Genomic DNA, 26,631 nt, shown 5'->3' with positions numbered 1-26,631 from the left:
TCCGGTCTGTGTTGTGTTGAGGGGGCTCTCCGAGCTAACGAAGCCATGGGGAACCGGGGCATGGAAGACCTGATTCCCCTGATCAACAAGCTCCAAGACGCTTTCAGCTCCATTGGCCAGAGTTGCAATTTAGACCTTCCCCAGATTGCTGTGGTCGGTGGACAGAGCGCTGGAAAAAGCTCAGTCTTGGAAAATTTTGTTGGCAGGTGAGTGAGTATGGTTAAGCTAATGAAGTTAAGCTTTACAACGATCTCATATTTATATAGGTAATCTGGTGTGGCATTTTCAAACTGTGTTTTCCGTTGTCCAGCAGCCACGGTGGGTGTGGAAATGACATTCCCCATAAAGCAAAGCTAACGTTAGGTACTCTACCGGTACGTAACGTCGATCTTAAGTTAGTGTCGTAAAGCTGCCTTGGTCGTGGTTGCGGGTTCAACAACTTGACGTAGATACGCCCTTTACGTGGCAAACCAGCGATTGTACCAGTAATTGTTATTTGGTCTGCAGCTCGCAGCTGTTGATTTGAATTTTATTGGATCACATGAGAGTTTCTTGCTTGTTTAGCATGCTTGCTCTTTTGGATGCGGGACTATAAATTTGTTATTTGGAAATCCAGTAGAGTAAAGCAGTGGAGGTAGAATGAGTCACCTCCTTTCTTTGGGGATGCAGATTTTTGCAGCTGAATTTATCTTCAGTGCCTTTTTATATGATGCAGCAAGTAAAAATTTCAACCACTGCAAGCTTACGTATTTAGCAGACACAGCTTCCTTTATCATCTTCCTCTTTTGCTCTTTTGTTGCTGCTTTTTAAAAATGAAGGAAACAGGCTTGAAGTCTCTCCATTCTCTGTAGTGTGATGGTTAAGCTAAAGCGTTCCTCGACAGGCTGGTCCTGTTGCCCTATCTCACATCAGCATTGTGAGATCACCCTGCAGATAAAGAAACAAAACAAGCACGCTCTAAAGGAGCTTGTTTAGCGGGTTTCCATTCCACAGAGAGACACTGAGTGTCTGTAACCCAACCCACACAGTGATCAAACAATCACACACAGGCCAGCCGACAGAGAAGAGGAAGTACATTGGCTATTAAGATGGCATGCAGACAGGCCTTTCGCTATAAACACACTTGCAAGAGCATGTCGTAACTGCTGTCAGGCAAGAACACACATGCAGATTAGACTGCCACTCAGTGCACATTAATTCAGATGAGTGGGACTTTGCGCTGTGAGAGCACTTGACACATATCAGCTGTAATTAACATGAAACATTTCATGGTGACCTCAGATTCACACCTGTGCTGGCCTTCCACTTTCTGCTTGTTGACAGAACTGACGTACATCCATTTGCTGAAAAGTTACACAAGCACTTTACTGATATGCCGTGGCATGACAACATGTGCAGTCTCATCCTCTTATGAAGTATGTGAGTGGTACACTTAAGTGTTTACCATAGTTTTTGTACAATACAAAGTACAACAGCTACTCTTTATGCCTGTTGCTGCCGTGCAGGTGAACTTGAGGGACAACAAGGTGGAACAGTAGAAGTCAAACTCATAGCTGCAAGGTCGCAAGCTGCACATCTCTATAGCAACAGGCGTGTTCATGTAGAGGTGACTCATTGTTGATCTAAGGGTTTGTTTGAGCTCAGGAGTGGCCAATACCTAAACCCTTTACCATGTCATCTGTTGCAAAAAACTATGAGTGTTAAGTGTTGTAAGATAATTGAATGGAGAAGTCTCTCTGGTGACAAAAGGCTTTAACCATGAATGCTGAGCTACTTGTCACTGTCTCTGTGGTTTCTCCTGTGGCTGAAGTTTTTTTTTTTTTTTTTTTAACTACTACTCTTTGGTGAGTAGTAGTTGTGTGTGAAGCGCTGGCTTCAACTCTGTGTCCCCAGGCATTAAAATAATCCCTCTTTCCCTTTCTGCGGCACCAATGACAATAGAAATGCAGTCACTTAGTGCTGCTTCTGTTTCTCATTGCACTCTCATCACCATGCACATTGAGTTTCTGCTTTACATTTCCTGGTTGTGATGGAGTGAAAGGGGAAATTAGGGCTGGACCATATTAGCTATGTAGTTACTGTCTCTCACTGGTTACAGTTTTTATTTTCAGCTCTAGTAGGTCTCGTGAGGTTGAGATTGCTCGCTCTCCTGTGTGACCCATCTTATTGATGTGATTTGCGGTTGTGTTCTCTCCAGGTTTGTTCATGGAGACTAGCACATATTGGCTGGCTGGTCTGCATACTTTGCTGGACAGAAGCTAATCAAATCATGCTGGCTCAACAGCCTCACGGATTTGTGAATGTTTCTGTCTTTGGGTAGGGATGTGGGTGTGTATGTGTCTTTGTCTTGTTTAGGTTTGTGTCAAGGCAACCTACAAACACACACTAATTACATTATATTCTCTAAAATCAGCTGTACATTATGGTAACTGTGTTTGAGATTTAATAGACCTTTCTAAGGACAGATGCCTGTATAACTAACAATAACGATAACCTGCTGCTTTACTGGCATGGCTTGCTGATGCAGTTAAATAGACCAGAACCATCATCGTTGTTGTTCCTTATACCTGTGCTGTTTCTATGACAAGTCAAAATATCCACTATGGAAAAGGTCCAGGATGGATATCATAAAAGATAAGCCAGCACTTATCTTTCTCCACCCACTGCTACAAGTACACTTTAGTGCTTGTTAGAATCTCCCGACTGGTCTACACTTAATGAACTTGTTAAATGACACCAAAAGAATAGAAAACAAGACGAATGAAAGTTTACAAGATGATGAAAGTAATTGTTACTAGAGGCAAGAACTTGATTTTAGTAAACTTATTTATGCTGAATTTCATTTAGCTTAACTCTTCAGTGCTATTTTTCTGGCTTTTCCACAGTCAAATACCTGCATCAGTTCCAAGTTACAATTTACTTTCAGTTTAGAATTCATTATCATTGTCTCAGAGGAGAGACGTCATATCTAGCTCTGCAAGCTGGCCTGGGTGGAGGTTGTTATCAGATCTGTGACAAGTAGAGTCCTGAGAAACCAGGAGTTTTTGAAGTGTTTCAACAGTTGTTGTAAGCTGTACCAGATCATTATTAAAATTGGTTTGACCTTGACAAAGAATTAAATGTGACAGCCTTGCTCTAATTCCATGCCACTTTTGTAGCAGCAGACTTACTCTCTGATGGCTGCATAGCTATATAAAGGAATTTGAATAGAAATGTCTGCAAGTTTAGATGTGTGTGTGTGTAGCACCATGGACATCCCTGTGAGGAAGAAGTACAAACAGCTGAGTGGCAGAGAGAGAAGGGATTTTCCACTAAGCAGTTGGATTTTGGAAGTGCTTGAAGAGGCTTTGCTGCCTAGTGATGCCTCTTCATACCCACAGTGACAGGCTGTGGTGCGGGTATGCGGGTAGCCGAAATTATACGTTCGTTGCCACACCATAGACCCGTGGGTTGTGTCCCACCTAACCACAAACACATTTCTGTATACTACACCCTCCAGTGAGACCATACTATGACCTAAGAGTTTCACACACCGGTTCCCATGTTTGGAAACCCCTGCCAGGCCTCTGTAGACTGGAGGAAAAGGAGGATCAGCTGTGGGCTATGGCTCATCAGAGTTGCTCTGCCTGTTTGTAATAGGCAGAGTCTATTGGGGCAGGCTGGCAGGGGGAGGGGAGTTGGCTCTCTTGCTCTCTCCCTGCTCTACTCTCTCTTCCCTTTGCTTTCTCTTGTGTTGGAGGGAGGGAGGCTCACAGACTGATGCTCTTTGCTCGGCCATCCATAATGCATGAAATGATACACAATCTGCTCAGCCTCGTCTATCATTTACAGAGCATCAATAATGGAATCCTGGCCCCTTGCTTCTTTTCAATATGCCACTGCTGTTTATCCAATTCTGTCTATGAAGACCGACTTGTTCAATTCTGTCCTCATGTTATCTCTCTGCACAAGAGCATTTTAAACAAACAGCTTCTTAGTATGTGTGTTTCACCTAACCTTTATTTGTGCTTTATGTTATTGCTGTGAATTGATTGCTTACCAGTAGCCACTTGTTGAGCCAGTGAGGCAGCATTTGACTGCTAAAAATCCAGCGAGAGTCTCCTGTAACTGGAGAGACACATTAATACATTAACAGCATTCTCCACAATCAGTCTAATTTATCTGTCCTTTCCCTCAGCCTATAGTGGCTTTGTTTTTTTTTTATCTCCCTCCCTCCCATGCTCCCATTCCTCATCCAGGGCTTTCCATACTGCTGCCCATGTGGACAAATGCCTGCATGACACAGCAGCAGTGCTGAACCACAGACCTGTTGATTTTTGCTGATGCAAGGAACATCCAGAATGTTCCCCACTGTTTCACCACAGGAACACAACCTAGGAATAGGAGGCAGTATGTAGTGTGGCAGCTTCTCTCTTTTCCCCTGTCCTGTGGCTGCCATATTGCTTCCAGTCTGAAGTCAGCAGGCAGGCTGATCACCGCCATAGTCCCTCAGGCTTGTAGGTCTGGCTGTAGGGAGAAAAGGGAGAATGTGGGTTAGTGACACACTCAGCCCTGCTAAGATTGTTCCAGGGCCGGGGCTGGTGATTACCACCAGATGTAGCATGTTTGCAGAGCAGCAGAGGGGCCTTCTGAAATGGGAGGGCAGTGCACAAGATTGGGTGGAGGAGCCTCATCTGAGGGCTGACTAAGCAACTTTGAGCTCGTTGTGATAAATTCCTCAGGTACCATGTCACTTCACGAGCAACAAACAAGCCAACTGTGAAAAAATTCTCATTGTTTCCTGTAGGCTTGTGTCTCAATACGCCAGAAGGGGGTGCACAGGAGGTGTGCACTGATAGCACTTGATGTTGTTTGTTTACTGTCATCTCATGCTTTGGGCAAAGCACCACCTTGTTCAATTAAGAAGCATGATTTAAGTTTGTAGTCGAAAACACACAGCAAAACAGCGTCAAGTGTCAGGCCTGAGGCTGTTGTGGCTATGCTGTTATTATAGGTGACAACCCTTGTGTTGACACAGCCTGGGTTCACACAAAAGCTAAGGGAGGCCAGCTGAAACCATGGGCCTCGCCCGTCCTTTAAATAGGCAGTAAATCGAGAAACTTAATTGCTCAGCACAGAACAAGTCCATCTATCGAAAAACACCACGTTACAGAATCATTGCAAACATAAATCCACCTTAAAACAGAATTCTTACTGTGTTTCTCCAGACGCTTTGATCTGTAAAATCAGTCTTTACAAACACGGATAGCTTTCTTCCCAAATAAGAGATCTCTTTGTCAAAACTAATGATGACATGAAATGACACTTTGTAGTTGGTCTGTTGATATTGAGTCTGTGGTCCCGTCGGTTTTGTTTGAGACATTAGATCAAAATGAGTGTCATCTGAATGTGAGCCGTTCAGCTGTGAATGAAGAAATGTATTCATATCCCAGTAAAATCACCACTGGTGCTGTCAGAGTGTCCTAGGAGTTGTTCCATTATTCATTATCTGTGGAGTAGCTGTAGGATTTGTCCTTACATGACATTATCATTACAGTCTGTTTCAGTTTAAGGAGAGACTTGTTTAAAAACATAAACTAAAAGTGAACTGAAGTGTAGAATAGTGTACATGTAACATCTGCGAATTCTATTTTAGGGTGGATTTTCCCCAGAACACCAAGAGTGGGCGTGTGTGAATTGATCTTTAAAGCTCTAATGATGAGAGAAAATGACTTTGTCACATTTGATTTGTTGTGAGACAAAGTGGAGGCGTGAAATTCCCCTGTGCCCATCAATTTACTAGAGGGCACGCTGCGAGGAAATGGACATTGAGTGTAATGAATAATTGAACATTCTCCCCATCTCTTACTCTTTTTTCTTTCTTTCTCTGTTGCTTTGTCAATCTTCCCAAACTCTTCCTAAACTGCCCTCATTTTACCCAACATGTTTCATCCTTTTTTTTTTACTCCTGACTATTCTGGTGTTTATTTTTCTCCCTCTCTCATTTAGGGACTTTCTTCCACGAGGATCAGGCATTGTTACCCGCAGACCTCTCATTTTGCAGCTGGTCAACAATAAAGCAGGTGAGTGTGCTGGTCCACAGGGACAGGGATGCACAGCCACATCCCTGTCTCCTTTTATCATTGCCCTGCGTATGGCCTCTCTGTCACACTGCCTCAAGCTAAGCACCCTGTCTGCTATTTGCTACCTTCATCTCTTTAATTTAATATTCTCTTTTCTCTCTCTTCCTCGCTATTTCCTCCTCTTTGTCCTTTTCTCTCCGTCTACCCTACCGTCCTAACTGTCACCTTGTCCCCATTTGTGTAGAATATGCTGAATTTCTGCACTGCAAAGGGAAGAAGTTTGTCGATTTTGATGAAGTGCGGGCGGAAATTGAGGCGGAGACAGACAGGATAACAGGCTCCAACAAAGGCATCTCTCCAGTCCCAATTAACCTGAGAGTCTACTCCCCACACGGTAATGGACACAAGCCCCATTGTAAAACACACATACATACAAACAGCCAACCAAGATTTTCGAGCTGTTTACAAAACAAGACCCTTGTAAGACAGCAGAAAAAGTTAAAAAGTTAAAAGTTGCTTCTGTGATGTTCTAACACATTCACTGAATTGCTGTCACAAACATCTATTCATCTCTGTGTTGGAGCCATCGCAGTCAAATTTTGACATTTTCATGTTTATTACTTTCAGTAAATTTAACACGTGTAAGTAATAAGACATCAGAGGGTGTTCATTTTTTATGAGGTAAAATGCAAATTAGACTGAGTTTTACAACAGCAAAAGTCTGCCTACTCAAGTGTCTTGTTCGTGAGATGAAAGCTTCCCCTCCCACCACACACACCCATTAACTTTTTTTTTGTTTTGAGGCTGATAGTGTTGATGTCTGCTGATGTTTTTATGAATAAGAAGGAAAATGAAGTTGACACTTGGATAAAAACACAGGACTGTATTTAACTTCAGATTGTCATGTAAAAGAACATATAAACAACACTATGAATAGGCTGTGTGTGTTCTCCACACAGTGATTGCCCTTTCATTGAGAATGCTCTTGATTAACCAAACATTTATTTCATCCATATCGCATTCAACAACTGCCTGAATTTCCATTCAAATGCCGTGTCAAGTTAATGACATGTCAAATTAAAAAGGCTAAATGAAAATAAACAGCTTAGGTGATGGAAACACATTACCTAGATGACTAACAATGTATTGTTGAGATATGTGTAGGAAAGGGATGGAACAACTTACTTGCATCTCTCATTTTTGTGGTTTAGTGCTGAACCTGACCCTGATTGACCTCCCGGGAATGACTAAGGTTGCCGTCGGAGACCAGCCCGCCGACATCGAGCACCAGATCAGGGAGATGCTGATGCAGTTCATCACCAAGGAGAGTTGTCTGATCCTGGCTGTCACTCCTGCCAACACTGACCTGGCCAACTCAGATGCTCTGAAGATCGCCAAGGAGGTGGACCCACAGGGTAAGTATGAAGCTTTCAAGTTGTTTGGGGGTCAGAGAGCATGCCCATAAACTCCCATGAAACTGAAAAAAATGGCATTACATGTTAAATATTTCATCTTATTATATCCATTACCTCTCATTTAATCTTCTGTAGTATTCTGTTTTACATGAAATGATGCAAGTAGTGAAAGATGGTGAGAGGTGTGTGAAGTGATGCAGTTATGGTTTATAATTTTGTGCAGGTCTGCGTACCATTGGTGTTATAACAAAACTGGACCTGATGGATGAAGGGACTGATGCAAAGGACATTCTTGAAAATAAACTGCTGCCACTGCGTAGAGGTGAGGATTGTCCCCCCACACACACACAAAGACACCTTTCCAGGTTTTACCTGTGACTCTGGAGTGACTGTATGTGTTGCTGTGTGCAGGCTACGTTGGTGTGGTGAACCGCAGTCAGAAAGACATTGATGGGAAGAAGGACATTCGCGCAGCGCTGGCTGCAGAGAGGAAGTTCTTCCTGTCCCACCCTGCCTACAGACACATGGCAGAGCGTATGGGCACGCCACATCTACAAAAGGCCCTCAACCAGGTCTCCTTTGTACTATCTATTTATGTATAATTTTCAGCTGGAAAATGTAATTTCCTCCCTCCAATGTCATTAATTCTACTTCCTCTGTTTGTCTCTAGCAATTGACCAACCACATCAGAGACACCCTGCCTGGTCTGCGCAGTAAGCTGCAGAGCCAGCTCCTCTCCCTGGAGAAGGAGGTGGAGGAGTACAAGAACTTCCGTCCAGATGACCCAACACGCAAGACCAAGGCCTTGTTGCAGTGAGTGCATCTGAAAATCGCTCCTCACAAAAATACCACAAACATGTAGTATTTACAGCAGCTGTGCCAGAGACAGAGATTTGACTCTCAGTCTTAAAAATATAGACTAATACTTTTATTCTGTGTGTAGCGTGTTGATTAGCCATTAACCTCATGTCTTTTGTGCTTCACCTTTGCAAGGATGGTGCAGCAATTTGGTGTGGACTTTGAGAAGTGCATTGAAGGCTCCGGCGACCAGGTGGACACCAACGAGCTTTCAGGTGGCGCCAAGATCAACCGCATCTTCCACGAACGCTTCCCCTTCGAACTGGTCAAGGTTAGTTCTCCATCAAGAGTAGTGACACGTTGGGTGTTATATAATGATTTGAAAGTACAATGTAGAGTCTTCGCAAAGATTGAACTGTTAGAGTTTCTAAATTATCATTTGCATGTTCTACCCTTGTCCTCCAGATTGTGTTTGATGAGAAGGAGCTAAGGCGAGAAATCAGTCACGCAATCAAGAACGTCCATGGCGTCAGGCAAGTGTAGCAGAGACAAAAAAAAGACGTATCCCTCTTCCAGAGCAGACACCCACAGAACTCAATAGACACCTGTATTCTGTTTTAACATGAAATACTCCTGCACCCACATGCTTCGCGTTTCTCCCTTCATCAAAGCTTTTATTCTACGATAATTTAAGTATTTATAATCAAGCCTTGCCATCACAGACTAAAAGTGTGGTGTATTCATAAAGTGTCTTCTTCTGTATGTGAATATTTTCTCTATTCTACTTTCCCTCACTGTTCTTCCTATCCCCTTATCTCTTCACTGCAACACCACCCACTCCTTTTCTGTTTCTGTCTGCTGAACATTCAATTATTGTGAGGTTTTGTGTTACATGCATCTGTCCACCACGTGTTTGTTGTCATGTGTCCCTCATTGATACTCTGTCTGTCATACCTCATTTGTGGCTGTGAGCATAATTACATTTACACCTGGCCATCTTTGGCGCTTTATCTTTAATCCCCATGTAGTTGTTGTCATTATGTTAATTTTCTGTTTCCTTTCCTTTCTCCTTAACCTCATATCTTTCCAGTCACCCGTTGTCTTTTTGTGTACCCAATCATCTGTTGATTCATCTGTTTGGTTTTTTTTTTTCGGCCTACATGTCTGTTAATTGTTCCATCTGTCTGCCGCTGTGCCTCTGTTTCTCTGTGAATCCTCAGAACGGGGCTGTTCACTCCAGACCTGGCGTTTGAGGTCATCGTGAAAAAGCAGATCGTTAAGCTGAAAACGCCATGTCTCAAATGTATCGATCTGGTCATTCAGGAGCTCATCAACACAGTCAGGCAGTGCACCAACAAGGTACTGCAGGTGTCCAGCATCTCCCGACCGAGCCAAAACATAGGGCAGGGGCAACCGTGGGTGTGGCAGAGGGTACGCTGACACAGAATGTAGCTGGCTGCTTCCTGCAGCATCTCTACGGATCAGTTTAGTTCTTGCATTGAAAGAGAGAGATGTTCTGTGCAGTTTGTGCCCTCAGCCCAGCCCAGCCCTCCGTGCCCTGTGTGCAGGCAGCGCTGTCGTGTTGTGGAGTGTTGTGACGGGTGACGTGTCGTCGTGGATATGAGATGTTTCAGGGACTCAACCTGTCTGAGCATCTCTGGTCTCTCCTGGACAAGCTGCAGGGCTCACAGCTCAGTACACATAGCTAGTAAAACATGAGCGGGGGCTGTTAGCCTTAATTTGGTCTAGAATTTGAGGTGTTTTCAGACTCTACCATATTGACCTTGCTTTAGAGGAAGTGGCTATTCAGGGATGAGGATGTGAAAAACCTGTGGCTTGTCCTTCTCCACTGCTTGATTTGTCTGGCAACAACTAGAAATGACTAACTGAACAAAGACTTTTTGTCTTTTTATTTCTTCTCTTTCTCCTTCATGTCTGTCCTCTTTCTCTCTTTTCTTAATGTCTGCCTATCCCTGTATCTCTGCCACCACAACCAAATGCATTCTGACCACATGACCCTTCAGAACGGGGCTCTTCACCCCTGACCTGGCTTTCGAGGCGATAGTCAAAAAGCAGATCCTCAAACTCAAAGAGCCCAGCCTCAAATGTGTGGACCTTGTGGTGTGCGAACTCACCGCACTCGTCATGAAGTGTGCCGTTAAGGTAACCAGGGATAAAGCTGCTGGGATGATAGCATGAAAAGACAAGGGGTTCCTTTTCTCTATAAATATGTATGTCTGTCATCCCAGTACAATGGTCACCCCAGTAAAATCAGACCCAACCCTTGCCACTACACCATCCGTGCTCACTGCTTCAAATGTGTGTAATGTCCCACCCCAACCCGTTTCTGGTGTTCCCCATAGCATTCAGACTGAGCATCAACTTACAAATCACGTCTGAAATTTTAAGCACAACTTAAAATTTCCTCCAGCCAGCTCCCACACATGGTGTTTGATCTCAGCATCAGCTCATTAAAGCATTTGTTTGTTCCCCCACCTCCACATTTCATCCTCCCCCTATCCTTCCTCAAGACCCTGCCTGCTCTGTCATTCTGGGCAGAGCGGAGCCCAGCCACGCTCCCTCACTGACCCACGTGGCAGACTGACATTCTGCTATCTGTTGAAGCGGATGGAAGGGGAGTGATGTGACAGGGGTGAGATGATACTAATAGCCCACGGTCTCTGTGGGTGCAGTGGCAGCTTGAATGAAAGTGTTTCCATAGCAACGGCGCTTCACTGCCACCTTGTGGACAGAGAAGGGCACATCACTCCATGAAGTAATTCAACATAAACTCAGAACCCAGCCATCCTTCCCCTCTGTCTCTCAGGTTTACCTCTGCCTCACGTTATTCTTTCACTTCTCCCTTCTCATCCAGTCTTCACTAATCTGAAATACTACCAAAACTTTATCATCAGCTAGAGATGACAGTTGTATTGTATTGAAATGTCTTCAGATTTGGACATTGGTCTGTTCCTTTCAATTATAATCCATTTACCTTTTGATATACTAAAAACATTGCATGATTAAGACAATGGCTAACTATACCACATTGATTCTTTTTTCATGAGGTCATCCCTGGCTGATAGTAAATGCCTTACCACCTTGTAGAACAGACGATCACTATGTATTTAAAGTGATTGTGTGCGTGTTGGTTTGTAGTTGTTATTTGTGGCACTGAAATGTCACTTGACTCTCTCTTTCCCTTTTCTTTGTTCTTTACTTACTCTCATTTCTCACACCTGTTTCTCTCTGATACTTATTGGTAAGTCTTACTAAGCTCAAGCTCACATGTAAGTGTGTGTGTGTGTGTGTGTTTCCGTTCAGTGCTGCAGTTGTGTGTTGTGTTTCTTTTCAGCTCAATTCTTACCCCAGACTGAGAGAGGAAACTGAGAGGATTGTCACCACCCACGTCAGAGAGAGAGAAGGGAAGACCAAGGACCAGGTGAGTTGCATAAGTTGATTAAATAGATCCATGGTTCTCACTCAGGTCAGCCTTTGATGTTAACCTTTTCTATATACAGGAAAAAATACAGTTAGGGTTAGTTTTTGAAAAAGTCACAGCTCCAGAGTTATCGTTTAATTGGGGAAGGGGAATGTATTAAGATGTAACCTTAGATGAATTTGACTCTTTAACACCCACCTCTATCTTTCATAATGAGTGTCGTGTCATCTGGGATTGTCAGTTTCTGCATCTGTTGATCTTCCATCTGCAACAATAGGACAAAAAACATGTGCATGGTATGATCCTCCCAAGCATCAGATGCACTTTCTCTAGCAGCTGTCAAAAACATTATAAACTGTAAAATATATTATTAGATTAAGTTTTGTGTAATTTTACTGCATCGTCCCAGAATCATTGATTTCATTCAGTGATAAACGTTTATTTGCTTTTGAATTCATATTCAAAGTTTTCTATAAGCCTCGAAACTACATACAAGTTTGCAAATTTAAGAAAATTAAATAAGGCCTTGGATGACCTTGAAAGTGCTATTTCTAGGAACCAAGTTACTCAGTTCTGTAGGTTTTTGTCTGAGTGATGTTTGATCTGGTCAGATTCTTATCTGCTTTTTCTATTCTCTGATACAGTTTCAATAAAACACTTTTATTACAATAAAGCACAGCTAAGCACAATTAAAGATCATGATAGAAAAGTGGTTATGCTATGATTTATTCAGTTTGTTTCAGGTTTACGTGGACAGTTTTGACAGCACTGTCCTTCCATCAACACAGCAAAGTCCTGTGAAAGATAACACAGCAGCAGTTTCCAGCTATAAAATTACAGATCACTCAAGCATTTCAAGGCATAACAAGAAGAGGAATTAATCAGACATCTATGACCTCAGTCTGAACAGTGGTGTTTCCTACTTTCAGTATGTAAATAAGACAAAACATACCATTCTTCCCTTCGAAAAAGTGATTTCAGAACTTTGTTCTTGTCAGGATGGAGAAGCCTTGTAACCATCATTAATTCCATACCAACCAAGACTAATGAGAGTTCTCGGTTTGGTAACAGCTCTGCCAGGCAGGAAGTGAGTCAGGTTGAATGAAGCGAAACTTTTGAGTAAAATCATATCTTCAGCTCCACCACATTTGCAATTTGCAGCACTGATTATATCGGTTTGGTAGGAGATATTGGTACAGCTATGTTTAGTTTTACACATTATCTCTCTCAGGGCTATTTTTGTTCATTTCACAAGTGTGAAATATCAGAAGTGAGACTTCCTGTAAGTGGTGTCTGATTGAGACCTCTCCATTTTAATCATGATTATCTTCTAATTAAGGTTCTGCTGCTGATTGACATTGAGCTGTCCTACATCAACACCAACCATGAGGACTTCATAGGCTTTGCTAAGTATGTACCCCTTCTACCCCCACCTTTTCTAGCCTGATTTACAGCTTGTTGCCGGGGACCCCAGTCTCAGCACCGGCATTGTTATCCCGATTAACTACATGTTGCCTGTTATCTGCGGTGTACCTGTGATTATGTAGGTTTACAGAGGGAAAGCCCTGTAATCCCATAACTCTCAGCCATCAATATGTGTGGAACCCAGCTGCCGTCTCAGAAACTTAACAGAATCACCACCACTTCACTGCTACACTGAATCAAAGTGTTTCTTATAATTAGCCACATGCTGTAAAAGCTGTGGTGCATCAGTGTGATGTAGCATGATAATTAATGATCCAGCCAGTCCAGACACATCAGAGCATGTTTCTCTCTGACGTAGTGATGAAGGTTGCATTAGTTACCAACCCTTCCCCCCTGCATGCAACAATTCCCCTTCAAACAAGGTCAATCAAGCATGCTTGATTGACCTATAAACGACATATAAACTTCCTCTCTGCTGCAGGCTGTTTGACTGTCACTAGAAAGAATGTTTACTGTATCAGATGACAGTGCAGTGACAGTGTCTTACTGCTTTCACTTGTAGCTGCTGTTGATAACTGGAAACTCATTTGCACACTGCAAAGCACTTACTGTTTTTTTTTTTGTGCTATATCTCTAAGCGGTTTTGAGTCCGTGGTTGAATTCACGTAGTCCTGTGTTGTAGCAGCTAGAGTAGCATGTAGTGGAATGGAGTGGAGCTCCCTGCCTCTGTGTGGGTCGTGCCATTGACTGAGTAACAAAGCAAACCTCCCTGTGTGCGTGTGTGAGGGTTTATGCCGAGCCTCTGCATGGCAAATGGATTGCTGTAATGTGTCAGAGGTAAGCCAGGGCTGTTTAACGGTTCTCATGACGTCACTTTCAGTCTTGACTACAGAAGGCTGGATGATGGTAGCCCCCCAGGGTACGGCAACAACAGGTGGGCTGACAGAGAGGATGTAGGGTTGTGTGGCAGTATGTTTGTGAGAGACAGTTGCACTTATTTTGGAATTTGCACTTATCTAAAACCAGACAGCTTATTTACTTTAAATAATAAAGGCTATAAAACATCATCAAACATAATGTTGGAAAAAATAGAATGTTACTGAAACATAAGTGGCACATGAATATTGAGTGTGAATATTTTAAACAGGTTGTGTTCGGTGTGCTGTCATCTATATTTATTGTCTTATCTCTCCGTCTCTGTGTAATGACAGCGCCCAGCAGAGGAACACAGCTGCAAACAAGAAGAGGGCCATACCCAACCAGGTACATTTTATCCCCCAGCTCTGGCCTTTTCACCAATCCCAGATTTAATCTCCTTTGACTGATGCCTCCCATTACCAGCCTATTAATCAACCATAGGAATATAACTGACTCCAGCAATGATTTGGCCCACAGCCTTTAATCTGTCTTGACCTAACTGTTAACAGTACCTCCCCTGTGCAATATTTTAACTGCTGACTGTACCCAGTCTTTTGTCCACAGTGTTTTAAAGCTGGTACTTGTCCTCTTCTGTTTTATTCAGACTGACATTTAAACAAGTTTGTTGAATTTTAGTGTGTTTGTAAGATCTTCAAACACGATTATAATGCTGCTAATCGGCTTTAGAGATTGCAGTCTCAGTGAGGGGAGAGTTGGCGAAGTGAACTTAAAGAAGACCCTGTTTCCCTGCTTTTCTGAAATGAGCATTTGTTTCCATGGCTATTATTAATTGCTGTTTGCATGTGACCCAGGCATGTTGCTCCACAGCAAAGAAACAATTAATCACAGAATTATGTTGATTGTTTTGTTGCCGTCCCATTAACTCACAAGCATCTTTTGTATTGAAATTCAGAATGTGCATGGACCTCGCACCTATCAACTGAACAACAAATATGACATAACCAAATTGTGGTATACTTGAAGTAATTCTAATTGCATGTAACTCTCTTGCTCTGTCTCTCTCTCTCTCTGTCTCTTGCTCTCTCTTTTCTGTCTTTTTCCTCTCTCCTCTTCCTCTCTTCAACTTGTCTTTCTCTGGTTGTCTTATGGATTTCCTGTTTCCTCCTATTTTTCCTCCCTCAAACCTGTCATTCTTACCGTTTTGCCCACCTTTTTTTCAACCTCTTCTTTCCTTCCAACCCTCCACCTATCACCCTTTTTTCCTCTCCCCTTCCTCCTACTTCTTGTCTGTCCCCCACCTTTGCTTGCTTGCTTTCTCATTTCTTTTGCTATGATTTTACACGACTCCCCCTTTGCTTTAACCCCCCCCCCCCCCCCCCCTCCCCACCTTCCTATTACTGCAGGGTGAGATTCTGGTAAGTACCCCACAGATTTAAACCACACCCTGCCAGGGGGCAGCAGTGGTAGGCCACACAGAGGGACTGAGGCCATCCACACACAGGTCAGCCAAAATGGTTAGGGTGGAAAAGACAGACTGCTGTGAGATAACAGGAGAAACAGTCGACTCCTGAAAATGCAGGAGTCAATGCTTTTCACCATAATAAGTTGTTCTACTCCTCTGCAGCTTGGCGGACTGGGAGAGGTCCACGAGGAGAAGGTAGAGTCTCCATACTGATGAAACTGATATCAGTTACAATTCGAGCGTCAGCACGCAGTTGCCAGTAATTTGGACTGTCTTTACAGTAACACTCGGCACATTTTCTCTCATAATTCTTGGTTTCATCATAATATGACAGTAATTGTCTTTAATCAGACACATCTGGGTTGCTACTAACATTTGACTGTTTTTCCGCCAAATATTTTAAACAAGATATGATTAATTTCATCCCCGCGATTGTTTGACAAAGATTGTTTTGTAGCATCGCTATGTGTTTTCAGTGAGAAAACCACAGGGAGATAGCAAATCTTCCACCAGCGACTGTGGACGGCATCAGTTCTGACTTGTCTCTGGTTTTATACCTCTGCTGCTGCCTCGTGCATGGTGACTCAAAAGTTTGCCTTGTGAGAATCATCCTAAACATCACTGGGGACAAAATGGGGAGGGAATGGGGAGCGATCAAATCAGCAACCACAAAACACATAAACTATATGATTCTTTGAAATTGTCTTTGATTTCTAGTGTTTTTTTCTTCTCCTTTTCTAGTTTAAATGCATGTTAAAATACTTTCCTGTTGGAAGTACATTCATATCCAATTTGTCTTTGTTACAAAAAAAACCCCTCACTTTTCTCCAAGTCTCTAATTTTTGTATTCAGAGATGATCAAAATTGCTTATTTTTTAATATGGTGACTGGTCATGGCTTTGGGTTGTATTTCACTGTTTTAATCAAAAGTCGTAATTTACTGGCCATCCAAACAAATTTAAAAGAGCATGTTTCATTCTAATCATTTTTAATTTCTTTGCTTTGAATCCTCAGTAAATCTCAGACGTAATCTAACACCTTTAATTTACCATAGCATCACTTTCATGTACAGAAATGGAGTGAACCTTATACCTCACAGTTGTCTACCACTGGCACAAAAAGTGAAACAAAAAGCATCACATCAAAAGCATCTCATCTGAAACACTCTCACATCTTGTCATTTCCTCTTTCTTAATATCAATTTGGTTATAACATTTCTAACTGACTTGAATACAGGGGATTAAAACTCCTTGTTCCTGAGAAGTTATTTCCTCGCCAAGGCAAACTACCAGTTTAGCTTCTACGCTCTTGCCTCCTCTCCCATGTTTATGTTGGCACTTTTGAGCTAATGAACCTTTTTTTTTTTCTCCATAACTCACTCCAGTCCTCTGCTGGATGAAGAGGGAGTTCAGGAGAGAGGTCTAAAGCAGGCTTTGAAACTGACATTTCCACTTAGCTTTTCTTAGCATGAGAGCACATTTTTCACAGATAGTTTCCCCCATTGTACTTGAAATACATGGGAGTCTTTTTAAAAAAAAAATGGAGAGAGAGTAGCAAAGAGGGCTCCTCCAAAATTCACGGCTTATTTTCCCTAGAGTGGTTCACTCAACCCGGCCTCTCGGTCTGATGTATTTCCTCCCTCTCCATCTCTCCACTTTCACTTTGCTGTTTAGATTTCTGTCCCTCCATGAACCCTCTCTGTCAGTCTACTAACTTCTCCATTTAATTGCAGTTCTTTTCTCCTCCTTTACCCCTGTCTTTAACGTTCATCTCTCCCCATCTTGTACTTATCCATGTACCCCCCCCCCCCCCCCACACACACACACACACATACACACATATAGCTAAGTCTAATTAACCCACTAACCCTGCTCTTTTTTAACCGGCATAACATAGTCTAGCTTTTACTAACTTGCTAGCACTAACATACCACCGTCGACCCTTGGTCTTACACTCTGTGTTGAGGCTAGCATGGTCTGGACACCATCTGGTCCTGTTTGTTGATTTTAAAGATTTCTTTTCTGTTGACTGAAAAAGAATAAGGAATACATCCTTCTTCAGTGAAGAATCCTCCTGATGCTTTTGTATACATTTAGCCATATTACTATCAAGTTTCAGATTTAATCCATGCTTCTGTGTTGTAGTGCATATTTAAGTAATTTCTGACTCAGATGCAAAAGTGTTTAATATTATGGTAAAAAGGATTAAAAAAAATCCCCAACCAAATTCACAGAGACCTAGCAGGTAAGCAGGTAAGGTTTTACTAGCGTCGGCCAACTCCCAGTATTAATGGGGTCCTTGTGTCACCAGTGCATAAGCCTGATTGATAAAGCTGTTTTCCTCCATCCTCCTGGTACCCCTCTCTCCCTACCACCCTTCTCTTTCTTCCACACATTTTCCTTGCTGTGCAGGTGATCAGGAAAGGCTGGCTAACCATCAACATCAGCATCATGAAGGGAGGATCCAAGGAGTACTGGTTTGTCCTGACCGCTGAGTCCCTGTCCTGGTACAAAGATGAGGAGGTGAGAGGAATTTCAGTTCCAGTGCTGCTTTTCACTGGACACACTGGGATATGGCTAGCTAAGATGAGATGGCACAGCACTACTGTATTACACACACACACACACACACTATGTTTGGCACAGTTGGGATAAACTATTCCACTTGGAGATTTGGAGTCATCACCCACTGTGGTTGGAGGTGTGTGCGTCCCAGCCCAGCCTAACCAATGTGCAGACTACTGTTCAGCTGTAGCCTGATGAACAGGTAGTCTGAACACTGGGCAGACGGGGGGGTTAGGACTCTGATGGGAGGAAGGACCCTGAGGTCATTGCAGCTGCAGGTCGCTACCCTAGGACAGTAGTACAGAGGGCACAGAGAGCAAACATTACCTCAGTGGAATAATTGCACATTTGACAGGGACCAATACTGCTGAAATACCACAATGCTTCTTTACTTTATATTGATAAATAAAACTTAACATGAAAAATATCATCTTTATAACATTACTTTCAACTGATTCGGGTAAATAAATCTAGACATGACTAATTAACTACAGTAAGTGAACACTCAGCTAACTTAGCTCTCCAGTTTGTTTATATTAGACCTTTTCAAAGGTTCTATTCAAGGACTGGGAGAGTAACATTCAGTACACATGCACTGATGGATAAAGGTTACGTGATCTAAAATCAAATGGTCTAGTTTTACTGATCATAAATTCACTGATTAAACTAAACTAAAATTTGCCTCCAGTGAGCATAAATGCATGATATGCAGAAATAGCATTATAATATACTTACTTACCGTATGATCTTCTTCCCAAGGCCTCAGTCATATCCATTCCTCTGCAAAATAAAAAGACCAATAAAAGATATCACTACAAACCATTGCTTAAGATTAACTCCAGTCCCGTGGCCTCAGTGTGCCCAAACCCCAACTAGAAACGGTACATTTTCATGTCGGTCGCCTTTTGCGAAAAAGCGAAAAGAAAGAAAGAAAGTAGAGAGGGAGGATGGTGGAGGCAAACTGACGTGGCAGGCGGGCTGAAATGTTCCAGCCGGGATCTGACTTTGGAATTCGCAGGAAATCGTACTGGGTTACGGGGGCCGAGGGGTGGGGGGTGGGTGGGGGTGGGGGAGGGTTGTGTGTTTGTGTGTGTAAAAGTGTGCATGTCTGTAGGCGCTTGTCCACATGAGTCCTCTTGTATCTTTTAGTGATTGGGCTGTTGGTCATGTCTGTATGAGTGTGTGTGTTTATGCACACACCCAAATCCTACGATGTGTGTTTGTTCAGTCCGTTCAGGCTCATGCGTGTTTGTTTGTCTTTGCACGTGCAGTTAAGTTTTTGGCCCTTTTTGTGTGTGCGTGCGGGTTTGTGTGTGTGGCAGGGGTGGGGGATTGTGGGGAACTGTGAGTGATGTAACTGTTGGGCCTGCGCCTCTCTCTGTGTTAGTGCCGACGTAAATGCTTCCAGATGTCTCTGCTCAGCAGTGAAAGCTGGCACCCCATCCCCCCCCAGAACTCCCTTATGCTCCTCCTCTTCCTCCTCTTCTCCTCCTCCTCCTCGTCATCATAGATTTCTCCATCTCACCAGCTTGGTGGTCATCCACACAGAGGAAATGCATTCCATTGTATCTGCTCATTGGTGGAGAAGTGTCAGAACTGCTGTCCTCTGCTTTCTCCTGCATTACCAAAATACAAACAGAAGCTCACTTTGTGAAGAAGTAACTTCTTTCTGTTACATGTTACAGGTTTCAGGGTTTTTTTTCCATTGTGTGTCTGCTGTAAATACAAAATACTTTTGTGTGTCTCATGTTAGGAAAAAGAAAAGAAGTATATGCTGCCTTTGGATAATCTGAAGATCAGAGATGTGGAGAAAGGCTTTATGTCCACAAAGCACATCTTCGCAATCTTCAACACAGAACAAAGGTCAGGGTTATGTTGTTTGCTGAAGATATGTTTTTCGACCAGTCTGAGTGAACATCGACCTTATTTTTGTGTGCATGTACATCTATGTGTCCTGGGTTAGCCTACACACTCACAAGCACTTGTGTTTTTCTATTGTTTATCTGAGCAGGAACGTGTATAAGGATCTTCGCCAAATAGAACTGGCCTGTGATTCTCAAGAGGATGTGGACAGCTGGAAAGCATCCTTCCTCAGGGCAGGAGTTTATCCCGAGAAGGACCAGGTATGTGGGTGCTACTTTGTGTGTCTTTCAAAGCTGTGAACTAGTTAACATTGGTCATTAACACATGCACCTCTGTGTTTCACTGGTACTGTATGTATGATTATATTTATACCTCACCTTTGCTTCCTGTGTGTGTTGTTCTTCTTGTCAGCCGGAGAACGAAGAGGCTGCTCCTGTAGACACATTCTCCATGGACCCTCAGTTAGAGCGACAGGTGGAAACCATCCGCAACCTGGTGGATTCCTACATCGGCATCATCAACAAATCCATCAGAGACCTCGTGCCCAAGACCATCATGCATCTCATGATCAGCAGTGTGCGTTTCTATAAAAGTTGTCAAAGCACCCGATTAAACCAGTAAACTGAGCTCAGATTGCATGAGCCGCCTCTTAGTTAGGCCTAAATGTCATTGTACCACAAATTTTTGAGGAATAGTCTTTAGTTCGAGTTTATGATGCGTGCGCACAGCGACTTGGCCCCTGTCCATTTATTATGTTTTATTATTGTAGTGAGCTCACTTGATGTGTTCCAGCAATGCAACACACACACACACACACACGTTCAACCAATATTTGCACCACTGTCCACTTAGCATCTCCTTTGCCAAGATTTTGCAAGTATCTCCAATCTATAAACTGTTTATCTCTTGTGGTTAATTAGTCCGTTCCTTTTCCGTCCCTAGCTCTTCACTTCTTTCAGCCATATTTTCCAGTGTCTGAACATTGTGATTGTTTCCCATTTGTCTACTGCTGCTTCACATTCTCATTGTTAATCAGCGCAAGTTGCCCCTATCTTGTGCTTTAATAATCTAAACTTCCATTTAGGCAAAGGATTTCATCCACTCAGAGCTGCTGGCCTACCTCTACTCATCTGGGGATCAGAACAGCTTGATGGAGGAGTCAGCTGACCAGGCCCAGCGCAGAGACGAAATGTTGCGCATGTATCATGCGCTCAAGGAGGCGCTGCACATCATTGGTGACATCAGCGCCAACACTATCTCCACCCCAGTGCCCCCACCCGTCAATGACACCTGGATCCAAGAAGCCAGGTGAGAGGGGTAACCAGAATTTAGATGAGCTTTGGGTGGAAGCTGGAAACATCTGGAAAATGCAGAAAGATGAGATGAGATAATGAGACACCCAATTTTGCACAGTGAGCACAATTTTCATATGAAATATTTTAAAAAATGAAAAAGAAACGAATCTTTCACCTTGTAGTGTTATGCCCAGCATCCTGAATTTGCAATCTATCTTATTTCAAACAAGAGGATCAAACAACAGATACAACTCTCCTACCTCCACCTCTAGAGGAGAATCAATCAGACAGTTTATGCGAATATCACAGTATGTGCTTCATTTTCTCATATTCTCCTCTTAGTCCAACCCCTCAACGTAGGCCGCCTCCTTCAACGGCCCAGCCACCCAGCCGCCCGGCTGCTGTTCGGGGCCCAACACCAGGACCACCCTTGAACCCTTCCCCTGCCTTTGGAGCTCCACTCAACCCCTCTCCTGCCTTCGGTGCACCACCAATTCCCTCTCGCCCAGGCCAGCCCATCAATGCCTTCAACAGCAGCCAGGATCCCTTCAGTGCACCCCCACAGATCCCCTCCCGGCCAGCCCGTGTCCCACCAGGTGTACCCAGGTATGACTTTCTTTGACGATGTGGACACCAGTGTTTTGTGTTTATTGTGTAATTTTTTTTTTGTCACTAACATCATCTTCTGTCTTTGAAGAGTCACAGGCATCGTTTGTGTGATTTCTCACACACACCAGTTTCCCCATCTCTGTATTTAATATCACCTCTTTGCATTCACTCTCCTCTCACTCTTAGTTCTCTCTCTCACTCTCCCTCTGTCCTCACCTTCCCTATCTCCTCTCTGTCGGGTTGTTTTGGTTTCTCCACTTTCCCTTTGTGAGAACGTCTCACTCCTTGTTCTGTATCTTCTCTCCTCGTTGCAGCCGAAGACCCCCCGGCGCTCCTTCTCACCGGCCCACCATTATCCGCCCTGCTGAGCCCTCCCTGCTAGACTAGACCTGTGGCCAAGCCCACCCATGTGTGTGTGTTTGTGTGTGGGTGTGTGTATCTGCACACTGCAGGGCAGGGGCTCGAGGGGAGGGGCCAACTCATAGCGGTGCATAAAGTGCATCGTCCAGCCGTATACATGTCTGTTCAAGCAATGTTAATAAGCTGCTAATACCGTCTTTATCAGTGCACATGAACGAAAGAAAGCCCTTAACCACTTGAATATTGCATTTGACTGCTGTGGAAATTGTGTAATACAAAATAAATACACAGCTCATCAGTGGGATGCGTTAGCTTCTATCAGTTGGAGATGATGTATCAAATTTAGTCCAAGAGCTTTTTTTTTTTAACTGTAATAACTGGTTTATTTCCTCTGACAAGATTCCTGGAGCTGCCCACTAAATAACTTAATAACTGTTACAGGCTGGCTTTCCTCTCCCCTCCCTCCACCTTTTTAGATTGGCCCTGACGCCCAAGTCTAGATCACTGTGTAATATACACACTTAAACCTGTTGTTAATGTTTTACTGGGTTTTCATTTCCAAACTGATTTCATACTGAGAAACAATAGCTCATTATCACTGTTATTATTTTGGTGGTGTCGATTACATTTTTTTTTCCCATGTTATTTTATTTGAGTGACTTTGTCCTTTTTAATGACCGTCATAAATGTAGCTTTAAAAACGAAATCCCAATCTCAGCAAAAACAAAGCATAAAAAGACACATGGCAGGGCGGCACGAGACTGAGAGAGTAGCTTCAGTTCCCCCTCTGTAAAATATCCTTCCCCAATGAAAAGACATCAGCCAGACTGACCTATATGATCCAAGCACTTCTAACCATCTAGTCTTATAGCAAGCCACACATAACGGGATGCAGGACACTATGCACAAAAACCCAGGAGAGGAAGCGTTCTCTCCTCTAATTCTGAGTTGTTCAAGCCATGAATTTAAATCCCTTTAGTCTCAGTCGATCCCCAATGAGGCCTTCAGCCTTTGGTTAGACTTTGTTCATTCCTGGATTAGCTGATTCATATAGAACGGAGCACACAGTACAGTTCCCTCTCAGAGAGGATAAAACTCAGTGAAGCGGTGGGGGGGGGGGTGTCGATAAGGACGGATCTGTGATTTCGAGTACAAAGATGGTATTTAGCATTGAGGATTTGGCACATCTCTTTCTGGACATTTATTATTGCTTTCAGTTCTGCTTCCATGCATTAAAAATATCATTGTATATAGCTGGGCTAGACTGGGGAATTAGCACTTGTATTTCATTTAATCGCAGGGATGATCACAAAAACGTGCTATTATAACCAACGCCCAACATGTTAAAATGCAGCTGTAGGTGTCTTTACCGGGAGCACTAACACTGTCATTTCATTAGCTTTGGATGTAGGGGAAAAAAAAGATTGGTCATCTTCTGATGCATTATTTATAACCTGGGCATTTGTTATTTCTTTTGATGTTTTGGGCTGCAGTTGTGTCAGCTCTGTATAACTAAATGCTACTCAGCCTCCCAGATTCAACTGGACTGTTATTTGGGGTTCTGCTACTGTCTAAACATGTTGTGTGTTGGGAGGGCACTTGGGGCTGAACTTATACAGCTGTGATTATTTGATAATGATCTTTTGATTGCTCTTTGACCATTTAAAACCAATTTTTCTGGAACATTTTTCGGTATTAAGGGGAAAACCGGTCAGGTGGGGAGTGATGTTGGGATGTTTTCTGTTTTTGGTTTGATCAGTAGAGGTGGTGAGCGGGTGGTGGGAGTTGTGGTGAATGAAGGCACATCCTGTCATGAGAAGCTGTCTAGACTGTTCTCCATTCTCACTACAGAGGATAGAAACTTAATCAGGCAGTATGACAAGACAAAGAAGCTGTATAGAATTTCCCAAACCACAGACTCTTGAGACAGAATGTGCTTTTTCTCCCAGTGCATTTCTCTGCAGGTCTGGCTTTCAGTGACAGTGCCAGAAGCTAAAATGTTCTAAGAAAACAGCCCTGAATCTTCAGATTGAAAAGCCTTCACATTAGATCTTTCCCTGGTTCACAAAGTTTGGTTCATTCATTTCTTATTGGCCAATTCCCTTGTGCCTGTCACTTCAGCCTGCCTTTGAGAAGCAAGGACTGTAAATGCCCTGTGATACATTAGGTTGTACCCTGCCTCCTTCCTCTTTCCCTTCCCTTTCTGGATCTGGTAGAAGGGGTTGGAAACCAACTTGCAAAAATTTCTTTTCTTTTTGTTTTGCAAAGCCTTGTCAAGTGCCTCTGTAGCAATTAATTGATTTGAATAAACAAAATGAACTAATTTAGAAAGGAGAGTAAATAAAGAGGTGTTGTGTACAATAAAGGGACTGGCTCTGGTGGTTGGTGTCTCCTTGTGTCCTGTGTGATCCACTCTCACTCTCCATCTCAGATAACGTAGAGCCCCCTCCTGTGTTTTCTCTCCTCACTTGCCTTTCTACATCTAAACCAATACATGTTCCTATGGCAACCTTGTACTGGCAGGCCGTCTGCTGCAGAGACGCATCGCTCAAACAATGATCACCGTTAATCAGCACATGCGTTTTCACGTTATGTAAAGTGATGAAGAAAAACAATCAGTAGTCATAGTAATTGACTTTTGTTCTGTGTATTTGGACTAAATCAACATTCTCAGTGCCTACAAAAAGAATTCTTCCACCTTGGATGTTTTGTTACAGCATTTAATCAGTGCTGATTTAATGTGTGTCGTTTGACACTGAACAACAGGAAAAGACCTTCTAATGCCAATGTAAAACTGTATTGTACAACAATTAAGCATAGGGCAGAGCTGGTGAAAGTGGAATAAACTTACAAGGGGGTTGAGTGTTTTTATAGGCACTGTACATAGAGTTTACCCCTTTTTTTTTTTTTTACCAAACATCTATAAAACGGTTTTGTCTCCCCCAGTATCATTTTGCCTAAATGTAATTCTCTGAGTCACTGCATCAAGTATAAGTGTGTCTAATCATACTCTCCAGAGTGGAAAGAGGAGGATGATGTCTCTAAGCCTTCTCACTAACAGGGATTGTCTCATTCAAATGCCCCTGTTCTAATGACTGGATCATGTAGTGCAGAGGTGTCCAAACTGTTCCACAAAGGGCCGTGTGGCTGCAGGTTTTTGTTCCAACCAAGCAGCAGCACACCAGACTTGACTCATTTAATCAATTGATCTCAGTCTTCAGACAGTTGATTGGTCAAACTGTTTGCTCTTGATTGGTTGGAACAAAAACCTGCCACACGGCCCTTTGTGGAACAGTTTGGACACCTCTGCTGTAGTGTTACCTGTCAAGAGTTCATGTCACAAGGTTAAGAGATTAATGTTGGTTGATTGTTCCTGAACAGGCGCCCGGCTCCCCGTCGAAACCAGTGGTGACCTCGACCTCGGCCTGCAGTGGACACGAAATGACTTCAATCTCAGACAACAGCAGGACTACAGAAGAACTACATATCTTATTTTCAGGTCACTCAAAAACCCCCAACAATGATGTTAACAGGCCCACATAAGTAGTCTGGTACTGTCAGTAAAATATACATTAAGTACTGAGGCATCCAACTTTAAACCAAAGTAAGTTAATTTTCCTGTAGTGAATGTCTTAAATAGTTCTGTGCACTAGAAAATTTTAGTGTTTCCACAAATGGTTAGAGCAAAGCTGCACACATAATTTCGCAATTTCACACATAAATCCAATGCAGATATCTCTCATTCCCTATTTTATACCGCACAATTTCCCAGAAGACTGTTGATTATAAATTTCAACAAAAACTTCAATCTGCGATACAGAATGATTTAACTTTGACAGATAAATTACCAGATACGGAACCAAGACATGAACAGTTCAGCGTGAGAATTTATTTTTGTAGCACCTCTTCTGTGATGACAAGAAAAATGCCTTTCAAGTGGTGGAGTGTTACCACTGAATATGATATATGACAGAACATGTTCTCGCTGGCTGAGGAAGGAAGAGATGTCCCACTCAGTTCCACAATGGTGTAAAAAAAATAGTGGAAGTGATTTGAAAACACAATAGGTCATGTCTGCTGCTTTTATGTATGTTTTTACCACAAAGTGCAATTGCGTCAAACAGATCATGGCAAAGAGAATTAAAACTAACTTGCCATTTGCATGGCTTCACTGCTTCCTGCCTATTTAACCTCCAGAAAGTGATCGGGGGACTGCATGTCTTTGTCTTTTTATCATAGTAAATATTTTAGTTTTGTTTTTGTTTTTTTAAACAGCTTGAGGCTTAGTAAAAAAAAAAAAACTGCCTTTTTCTATGTACTTGTTTTAGGAGGTGAGGTTTCTGATATAATTTTGCTTGGTTATAGCTTCTGATCTGCTAAAGAATAGGCTAGAGTAATAAATGTGGATGTAAAATGTAATATATCAAATTCAATAAAACAACATTCCAGTGAGAACA

General features: G+C 42.8%; 1 protein-coding gene across 5 annotated transcripts; it reads left to right on the top strand.

Moving 5' to 3' along the window:
* Positions 1–45: 45 nt before the first annotated feature.
* On the top strand, positions 46–26,631 carry dnm2a (dynamin 2a). 5 transcript variants are annotated; one of them, XM_041062761.1, is made up of 21 exons: positions 46–206; positions 5,989–6,062; positions 6,307–6,456; positions 7,274–7,477; positions 7,701–7,799; positions 7,889–8,049; positions 8,148–8,290; positions 8,471–8,606; positions 8,741–8,808; positions 9,496–9,634; positions 11,631–11,717; positions 13,057–13,127; positions 14,354–14,405; positions 15,425–15,436; positions 17,895–18,005; positions 19,801–19,910; positions 20,059–20,170; positions 20,322–20,486; positions 20,995–21,218; positions 21,548–21,811; positions 25,556–26,631. In XM_041062761.1, the coding sequence occupies exons 1-21, from the start codon at positions 46–48 to the stop codon at positions 25,584–25,586; spliced, it is 2,574 nt and encodes an 857-aa protein (XP_040918695.1). In that variant the 3' UTR covers positions 25,587–26,631. The 5 variants fall into 5 exon arrangements, with proteins under 5 accessions (XP_040918695.1, XP_040918697.1, XP_040918693.1 ...); XM_041062763.1 differs by lacking the exons at positions 15,425–15,436; positions 25,556–26,631 and adding exons at positions 15,646–15,678; positions 22,129–24,543; XM_041062759.1 differs by lacking the exon at positions 25,556–26,631 and adding an exon at positions 22,129–24,543.

The sequence above is a fragment of the Toxotes jaculatrix genome, chromosome 18, assembly GCF_017976425.1.
Source record: "Toxotes jaculatrix isolate fToxJac2 chromosome 18, fToxJac2.pri, whole genome shotgun sequence".
Classification (NCBI taxonomy): Eukaryota; Metazoa; Chordata; class Actinopteri; family Toxotidae; genus Toxotes; species Toxotes jaculatrix.
This window is presented reverse-complemented; position numbering and strand designations above follow the sequence as displayed.